The sequence below is a fragment of the Chenopodium album genome, chromosome 22 (assembly GCF_948465745.1).
Source record: "Chenopodium album chromosome 22, dcCheAlbu1.1, whole genome shotgun sequence".
Lineage (NCBI taxonomy): Eukaryota > Viridiplantae > Streptophyta > Magnoliopsida > Caryophyllales > Amaranthaceae > Chenopodium > Chenopodium album.
In genome coordinates this window covers 138,896-148,540 of record NC_137855.1, presented here as the reverse complement: position 1 = coordinate 148,540, position 9,645 = coordinate 138,896, and the positions used below count along the sequence as shown (strand labels likewise).

At 38.7% G+C, this 9,645-nt stretch overlaps 1 protein-coding gene across 1 annotated transcript; it reads right to left on the bottom strand.

Annotated features, from left to right (window-relative positions):
• Nucleotides 1-604: 604 nt before the first annotated feature.
• On the bottom strand, nucleotides 605-4,609 carry LOC145603593 (protein neprosin-like). The gene is made up of 7 exons (XM_081659524.1): nucleotides 4,150-4,609; nucleotides 3,529-3,615; nucleotides 3,085-3,348; nucleotides 2,832-2,996; nucleotides 2,696-2,749; nucleotides 2,332-2,478; nucleotides 605-1,356 (listed from the first exon to the last, which is right to left on the bottom strand). The coding sequence occupies exons 1-7, from the start codon at nucleotides 4,306-4,308 to the stop codon at nucleotides 979-981; spliced, it is 1,254 nt and encodes a 417-aa protein (XP_081515650.1). The 5' UTR covers nucleotides 4,309-4,609; the 3' UTR covers nucleotides 605-978.
• Nucleotides 4,610-9,645: the final 5,036 nt, after the last annotated feature.

The window sequence follows — 9,645 nt, the reverse complement described above, 5'->3', positions numbered from 1 at the left end:
ATATGGAGGTAGTGGGGTAGTTGAGAGAATAAAAAATTGTAAAAGACAAAAGTAGTGGAAGAATAGGAGGAGAGAGAGTATTATGTTGGGTTCACTAAATGTGAAAAATGAATTAAATATTATAAAAGCTTTTCAAAAAAGGAAATGGAGCAAATATTTAAAAACGGCCAGAAAAGAAAAGTGGAGCAAGTATTTAAAAACAGAGGGAGTAATAAGCATTTTAAAAAAATACAGTACATGTTCTCTTTAAAACACCCACCCCCATTTTAACAACAATCTAAAGCAAACTTTATTGACAAATGGGCAGCAATTTTTCCTAACCCCAAAAAGAAAAAGGTCGCTCCAAAAGAGAGAATGGAAAAGTAAATTGAAAAGAATATATTAACAAAGAAACAAGCACTTAAACAGAGGATTGACTGCAAATCTAAAAAACACAATTTATGGAATGCTACTTATTAGAGTACAAATTGATTACAAATACTATAAACTACTAGCATTGAAAAGCAGACCAGCTCCTTGTGAGCTCAGTGAAAAGAAACAAAGGCTGCATCCTCCCCGTCACACTTAAATGGAGGAGAAATTTCAAAACCAATACCAGTTGCAATGAAAAATAAATTACACAATCACGTCATATTCAATAACTACAACCAAAAACCAAATTCTACATGCACCACTTACCACCCTACATTGAAAATTTAAGGGAGGATTGGACATCCATAATGAAATGGGATGGAAAAAAAAACGAGAAATAGAGAGAGAAGAGATATTACAGTAATCGGTCGAATATTACAGAATAACATATGATGAGAAGGGGGCCAATCCCTTTGGGGTGCCTCTGCCTCCACAATGACTTTTTTTTTTTTTTTTTTTTTTTTTTTTTTTTTTTTTTTCCGGTGGGGTGGGGGGGATTAATTGATTTTTAAGGTTAATAATATTGTACTCTACTCTGCAGTATTTTTGGTAATGTTCTATTAGACGCTAAGGGCATTTGGAATTTTTGCCAGGACCTCCATAATAAAAGTAATGACCCCAATCACCATTATTGCCGGTTTGAACATCATAACAGTTGGACTGCTCAGTGAAGGTACCAATATCTTTGGGAGCCTTGAGGTTGTTAGATTCATCAACCACCTGTATGTTTCTAAAGTAACTTGCTTTGCCAAAGCCTTCCTCTGGGAAACGGCCACTCCCCATTTGAGTGGATGTATGCTGCCCATCTGGTTCGGAGTTTACCACTTCCCCTCCCCATTCTATCATTGAAGCACTATCTGCCAAGTACGAGAACAAGAATGATGGCCAGTACCCCAGTACATAGTCGTTTCCAAACTGCATCCACCAGTTTCCTTCCTTTGGATCCTAGAACCAACATATATCCATTAAACCGAATTCCGTCATAATTGATACACAATATAGTATAATAATACAGCTAAAGCTACGAGTATTATGGTTATGGTAATTTCATACGCCTTCATGGTCAACATCAAATCAAATCAAGTAGAGAGCTAGTCCTCCTAATCAATAACACAAGGAAAGCAAAGACAATATATGGTGGTAGTTCCTCTTAGCATGGCCATCCCACTCCCACCCAACCACCCACCCATTAGTCCCACCATTTCCTTCAAAAATGAGAGGGCACCACAGGCAAAAATATAGTAAGTCAAAAGAGAACTTGGATTGTTTTACAACTCCCATTATTCACAGTTAACACTGCATGTGATCATCTTTTGTCCTCATTTTTGGATCAAAACTCAAAAGGCTAATATGAATAGCTTTTCATTGTCCTCATTCTTGATTGACATGAGAGAGGACAATTAGGAGTGGTGGCGTGGATCCCACGAAGGGAAAAAATTTATATAAATGGCCCCAGTTGTATTTTAATACAGAAGGCCATTTTTAATAATTTTAACTCCATAAACATTAGGAAATCATATGAAAGATTCTCACTACAACATTTCTTACTCCTCCGCATCTGATCCACAAACCACAGCTTTGTCCCTTTCTCCCTCTCTTTAATATCTTCATTATTTAATAGTAAAACACATACAAATGATTAATTATTCCATTAATCCTAAAATAATACTGAAGGACACGAACACCTTTTTTCCCTTCATTTATAATTCAAGAGGGAATAACTCTTTAATTGGAAAAATAGAAAGCCATTGGAAATGCCTCCTTTATGACATTAAAAGCCACTGATTTCTTAGAATGTTATAATAAAAACTACTACAAAGACAGTAATGAGTCCATGCTAAATTATTGCTACCATGTAAAGGTAAACAGTATGAGCATATCACAACTAATAAGAGATTGAGTGGAGATTTTGGAATTTACCTTCCAGACGAGGATACTGATGTCATATTGGGAACTACGGAACCCAGAGACAGGGGAGATGCTTGCACCCATTGCTATCTCGCTGTTAATTTGTATGAATCCTGAGCATAGGAGGTTGTAGCAACCCGTGGCCTGATACGCGTCACTCTGAATAATTTTAATTTTTTAAGAATAGATTAGTTAGTATAACATGGAGCACTTAGTATGGATTATGGAAGTATACAATATGTAATACAATGCCCTTGTAAATCACAATTAGACAATAAAAAATTAGTACTGTTACAAGAATTGAAGGTGAAGGGTAAAGGTGGACGTGTGCAACTTGAAAACAAGGAGGGAGTGACTAGTGAAAAAAAGGTTTTACCGTCCAGTATGTGAAAAGCCTGGTGTTGTTATCTCCGTAAAGATCAGGGCTCACCTATTTCCACATCCATTTACACAACAACATAAGAAAAACGTTGAAAGAAACAGTAATTAAAGGTGATTCATATAATAGATACCTGCCAACCAGCTTCAATACTATTAAGATCTTCACCAAAGGAGCCTCCCAAAATCCAGATTTGAGACAAGCTAAACTCGTTGGGCTGCTGAATTTTAGGTTCCCAAACGTTTATGGTTGCCTTTGCTCCGTAATACTTGTCTCCTTCAACATATGCAATTGCATGCTGTTAAACAAGTCAAACAAAAATTAAGAAATAAGAACATGTAGTATAGCAGCAGTAATAGATTACAAAGATGGAAGGATGAAGAGACCTGATGGCCGCTTTCGTTGACAAGGTCGGGATCTGGAGACCTGGGCTTGGCAAAGCGGTGATACTTCTTCCTTCCATATCTCTTAACAGAACTGGCCCTTAATACATCATCCTCCTTGGTTCTCCTAATGGGGATAGTACCCTCAGGACATTTACCACTGGCGTGCCACAGCTGAGTGATTGGATTGCTTCGCGGTTCAGTTCTAGAATTAATATTCACCTTGCTATCACTAAAAAGCCCTTCAGGATGATAATTAGGCCTCATCTGTAAAAAGGAAAAAAAATATATAAGAGATAGCAAACAACACCCGCACAGTGAACAACACAAATCAAAAAAATAAAGCCAACAACACCCGCACAGTGAACAACACAAACCACAAAGCAACACCCGCACAGTGAACATCAAGAAACCATGTATAAAGGGGGAGAAATGTAAGTAACATACCTGAATGGTATGGTTCTTGAGGAAAGGATGATCAAAGGCTGGCTGATGATTCATGTGAACACAGTCAATGATATCACCATCTGGGCTCTGCAAATTGCAACACATGCACCCTTGTTCAAATTTTCAAACATTATGCTCAACCAAACTATTTACTGTACTAAATCACCAATAATTTCATATCAAAAGGTAGGATTACAAGTATGGCAGGGAAAAATAGATGACAGCTTCACCAACAGTAAATCACTGTACTGAGGAATTTTTTTTAATTTTTAGACCTGAAAACCTAACAATTCAACGAATATTATTTTCTTTGGGTGGAAAAGGGAAAGAAAAAAAAATAAAAGGACCAAACAAAAAAGGCGTTTCATTTTCGGCATTTCAAAATATTCCTCAAAAATCAAGACACCATAAACAAAATTAAAAATCCATAGCTATTTGAAGCAAACAGCTCCATCTACAAGTGTATTTTCCCACCATTAAAATAAAAAAAATAAAAAATAAAAAAAAGGATAGTTAACACATGAATCCACTTAAAATAGTATAAAATCCCAACAAAAAAAAAAAAAAAAAAGTGATTAAAAATAAAAGAAAAAATAAAAAAGGAGAGAGAAAAGAAAGAACCTGAATGGTTTTGACAGGAGGTTTATTCAAACGGTTGAGATGGTTCTGGAGCTGAAGTTTCTGGCGAGAAGAAGAATGCAATCTGGCTGCGGAAACTAGAGAAATGTAAAGGCACAACCACAACAACGCAAGTCTGCCTAATTTAAGACCCATTCTCATCCCTGCGTTTTGCTGAGGCTTGAGGAGAGTTAGAGAGAGAGAGAGAGATCGATTCCCAGTTAATCAGTCACCCAATAAAAATGGGGAAATCTACAGTTAGATTTGAAGTGAAAAAGAAACGGCTTAGCACATCCAAACCCAACCTCCCCCAATTCAACGCTGCTTCCCTGTCTCGAACCCCACCCCGTCTTCTTTCTCTCTCCTCTCTCTTTTTTGAGTACTCACCTTTTTTGAGGGTAAGAGAGAGAGAGACTGTGTTTTTGAGTGTGTGCGTGAGAAAGAGAGAGAGAGAGAGAGAGAGAGACAGTGTGGAGGTGGGGGATTTTACACTGTTTTTTTTTTTCTGGTTTCCACAAAACTCCAATAAACGGATGTCCTTTTCTATTCCCTCTCTTTACTTCAATTTTATTGCCATACTCTACGGATTTTTTTAATACTCGTTTCACTTCACTTAGACCACTCTCATGGCAAAAAATAAAAATGCCACTCTCTCTACTAACTTTCTCACTCCTCTTTTCCATTTTTTCTTATGGGCATTTTATTTAAGAACTCTTCCCACACTCATGGGCTAAACAAAAAAAAAAAAAAAAACCACACTACCATCTCTCTTATATTTTCTCTCACAAACACTCATGGGCCCATAGGTACTGTAGCAATTTATTTTTGCCATTCCTATGGGCATTTGGTAATCTCTTCATGGGCATATTTTTTTTTGCTCATGAGTGGGATAACATTTTTAGCATTTTTACCATTAAATTCTCCTCATGGGCATTTTTTTGCCCATGAATGAGAGTGCTCTTAATTTTAAAATACGGAGTAACTTCATAGCCTGCTTGGTGCTTGTTACTCAGTCCTACCACTTTACAACTATTCCCCCTTTTCTATTTTAAATCCACTTTTTAATTTTCGTATATTCCGTCTTAGAGCCTATTCTCTTTAGTTTAATTTTAGTTCAGTTCAGCTTCTATCAATTGATTTCAGTTTAGTTTAATTCTTAATTTTCTTCTCTCATAAACAATTCATTTCAGCTCTATTCAGTTCAGTTTAGTTCAGCTCCAATCAGTTCACCTCAGTTCAGTTCAAACCAGTTCAGTAAATGTGAACATGCCCTTACTTTCTTCCTATTCACGCACTCAGGGTCTGTTCTCATTGACTGAACTGAGGTGGACTTATTAGAACTGAACTGAACTGAAATAAACTGAACTGAAATAAACTGAACTGAATTGAAATGAACTGAATATTTTATAAGAGAAGGAAATTAGGAGCTGAGCTGAACTGAACCGAACCGAACTGAATATTTTATAAGAGAAGGAAATTAGGAGCTGAACTGAACTGAACCGAACCAAACTGAATATTTTATAAGAGAAGAATATTAGGAGCTGAACTGAACTGAACCAAACAGGACTGGATATTTTATAAGAGTCGAAAATTGGGAGCTGAGCTTAACATAACTGAACCAAACCGAACTGAATATTTTATAAGAGAAGGAAATTAGGAGCTCAACTGAACTGAACTGAACTGAAAATAATCGTATGAGAATAGGCCCTCAATCACTCTCATGTCACTCTCCCCACCACACCACCACGACAGTCATTTACCATTAGTTGCCAACATCATACCTTACGACACTGTTGTCATGAACAAATCTCCATCAATTCCTTCATTATGTCTCTCTCTCATTGACCATAATAAAATTATACAATCAATACCTAGCAATCTATATTTTAGAATCGATCATACTTAGCCCGACCCGAAATTTGGCGGGATTTTGGTAGACTTCTTTCAGCTCGAAGTCATTGGATGGTCATTTTTAAAATAGTCTTTAACTAATTATGACTGGATGCATTTGCTAAAATTGGCGCTTGATAAATACTTAGGGTTTGTTTCGTTCAACTTAATTTCAGTTCTGTTCAACGCAAAGCAGTTCAGTTCAGTTCCTAATTTCCTTCTCTCATAAACAATTCATTTCAGCTATATTTAGTTTAGTTCAGTAAATCGGAGCAAGCCCTTAGTGGGTTGTTTTACTAATTTCTTTTAAAGGGTTTTAGTAAATATTATCAGTTTAAGGTGAAGAGAGAAAAGCCTAAAGAAAGATGACGAAAGTTTAAAGTAGTGTAGGATTAATTTCTTTAACTACAACCAACAATACAAGACACGTGGTGGCGTGGCGCTACTCCCTCCATGTTTAAATATTTGCTCCATTTCTCCATACGCGAAGTTTTAGGAGAAATTGGAGAAAGTAATAAAATATGGAGATAGTAGGGTTGGTGGAAGAATAATAAAATGTAAAAGGCAAAAGTAGTGTAGAGAATTGGAGGAGAGAGAATATATGTTGGGTCCACTGGGTGACAGAAATTAATTAAATATTGTAAAATGTTTCTAAATAAGGAAATGGAACAAGTATTTAAAAACGGCCGCAAAAGGAAAGTGGAGCAAGTATTCAAAAACGGAGAGAGTATTAACTAGGTGAACCAATTAAAAATACGATATAGCTTAGATCGTTTTAAGAAGGATCCCAAAATTTAGAACCGCTATAAGTTAATCGATGATTGTGATCTTATGAAGAAGACCTATTATAGTTGATAACTGATGTTAGGGTTGTCAAACAGGTCGTGTCAGGGTCGGGTTCGTGTCGATATTAAACAGGTCGATAAGTCCTTCACCCAAAACCTGACCCGTTTATTAAATGGGTTGAAAATCATTGATCGAAACCTAGCCCGCTTATTAAATGAGTTTTTTTTAACACATAATAGACGATATATATATATATTAATTAAAGAGTTTAACAAACCATAAGACTGGAAATTTAAGAAAACATAGCCTCCATCCGAAAACAAAATTCGAGGCTATGAAATACATACTGGAAATTAAACGAGTTACCCGATTAACCTTTTACCCACTGATTATCTTTATTAAGTCAAGCAAGACATTATATAGTTTAGTACATAATAAACTAACTACAATTGGGTACCTAAAGATAAGTCTTGACTATAGTAGACTTTAAGTGAGAAACTAGTAAAATTTGTTCGTCAAAACCATAAATTTTGCTTGCGAAAAGTTTCTACTAAAATATTTATACTATCAGATTATGTAGTTAGGAGGGTTAGTAACATAATCATAATAAAAATTAATAGTTTCGACTACCTTAGTAGACAAGCTAAGTGTTTCGGGGTTTTTTGTGATTCCCTCGGATACTGGTCACGTTCTGCCGACAATGAGACTTGGGCACCTGCAAAACAACGAATATTCCGGTGACCGGAATATTCGCCTCCGACGATCAAGTTAGTGATCGGAAACCGAAAAAGGCTAGAGAGAGAAAGTAGAGAGAAGTTGGAGCTTTTAGTGCTCTATATTTATGTCACGTCAAAATCCACCCTCCCATCATAAATGATTGGGGTATTTATAGGGGTGGGAACATGTTCCCCTCTAGGGTTTATAACCTAGAATTTCGTGACATGATTGGCTGCGCAATCAGAGGTCGCCACGTGTCATGAGGGGCGCCGTTTTACGGCTTTTAAGGGTTTCTCGGGATTTGGGCCTGAGGTCATCAGGCCCTTTTTCTCTTTCTGATGTTGTATTTGAGTATTGAAGGTACCTGACATGTAGCACCCTGTCAGGTGGACACGTGTCCCTCTCTCATAGGGCCACATGTCGCCTTCTTATTGGACCACGTGTCACTATGAGATTGGGCCACGTACCTGGGGTATTTTTACCCTAAACATTTGCCCCTCAGAGGGGGTGGCTCGTACACTTACTGGCCGCCTCCTCTGATCTTGCATTCTGGACGTCTTGGTACTCTGGGTTGAGTTTATCTCCCATTTGCCCTGGACGTCCATATACTTTTGATTCAAGGCTCTTTTTGCTACCTGGACGTCCATATATTTTGTTTTGGACGTCCTCGTAGTCTGGGGTGAGCTTGTCTTCTTGCTTATTTGGACGTCCGTACTTTGTACTGGACGTTCTCGTACTCTAAGAGAGGCTTAACCCCTGGGTTCATTTGGACGTCCACATACTTTGGACTGGACGTCTTCGTACTCTGGGAGGAGCTTATCTCCTAACTACCTAGAGCGGCCACAGCAATGGGGCTGGACGTTCTGATACTCTGGGAGGAGCTTATCTCCTAACTACCCAGAGCGGCCACAGCAATGGGGCTGGACGTTCTGATACTCTGGGAGGAGCTTATCTCCTAACAACCCAGAGCGGCCACAGCAATGGGGCTGGACGTTCTGATACTCTGGGAGGAGCTTATCTCCTAACTACCCAGAGCGGCCACAACAATGGGGCTTCCATGATTTCAGACGTACCCTCCGGCTCTTTAATCATGTTGCGTACGTCTGAATCGTCTGAGAACTGGGCGGACGCATTGTTCTCTTAGATATTCTCAAGTTTTGGAGACTAAGTGTTGAAGGTGTAAAACTCTTGAATTTGTCACTTGACTCATTTCAACTCACTTTGACGTGCCGTCAATTGTCCGTCTGATTTTTTCACAAGTTAACAGAACCCTAACGTCATTCTGTCCCTTTCTTCGAGTAATTTCTCAAGAAATTACCGTTTGAATGTTTAGGCGGGAAAGATGGTTTTACCATTTTGCCCCCATGAATTCATTTTATAAATATGGGAGGTGAATTCTCATTTTCACACTTTACCCAATTGTGAATTTTTAGAGAGAAGTCAGAGCGTTCTAGTGAGAGAAAGTAATTTTTTCCTTAATCTTCAAGAGTGCCGCCGTGAGTTTGAGTTTTCGGGCATTTTTTGAGTTTTCCGGTCAATCTTCAAGAACTTCACCACCACCTTCAAAGTTTTCAGAACGTACAGAGGTAGGCCGTCTACATTTTCTTTTTTACTTTTACTTGTTTTCTTTTTCTTTTACTTCAATTCTGGATCCATACTCGGCTTCGTCCGACTCTCTTCATGAGGCCGGCCGTTCGCCTGGGACTGAGGAGTCTAGAGTGGACGGAGAAGAGTTGTCTCCTCCTTGGAGTGAGTCTATGTCTAGTGCGTACGTACTCACCCCCACTTATTCTTCTCTGCCCCAACAGGCAATGGCTAGAACAATGCGTACGCGCGAGCTTCACGCGGCCAGGAACCCGGACGGAAGTCTGGTTCATCCTAGGGTCCCTTATGACCCTAGTAACCCTAGCACCATGGAGGTGGACACTACCTCCACCACTCAGACAACAACCGCGTCCACAGGCTCCCATCACTTGGCCGTGGAGGTTACTTCTTCTTTCGAGGAGCGCCAACAAGCTCAGGGCGCCTCGTCCGCTCCAATCCCGGAACTTAGGTTCCCTCAGTTTGCCAGCTCTGTCATGGATGAGGCCGAGCTGGTTTCCTGCC

Coding starts and splice junctions, on each gene's coding strand:
- LOC145603593 (XM_081659524.1), bottom strand. CDS start 4,308: ATGAGAATGGGTCTTAAATTAGGCAGACTTGCGTTGTTGTGGTTGTGC. Junction 3,616..4,149: donor CTCCTGTCAAAACCATTCAG/GTTCTTTCTTTT, acceptor TGCAATTTGCAG/AGCCCAGATGGTGATATCAT. Junction 2,997..3,084: donor TCAACGAAAGCGGCCATCAG/GTCTCTTCATCC, acceptor CTTGTTTAACAG/CATGCAATTGCATATGTTGA.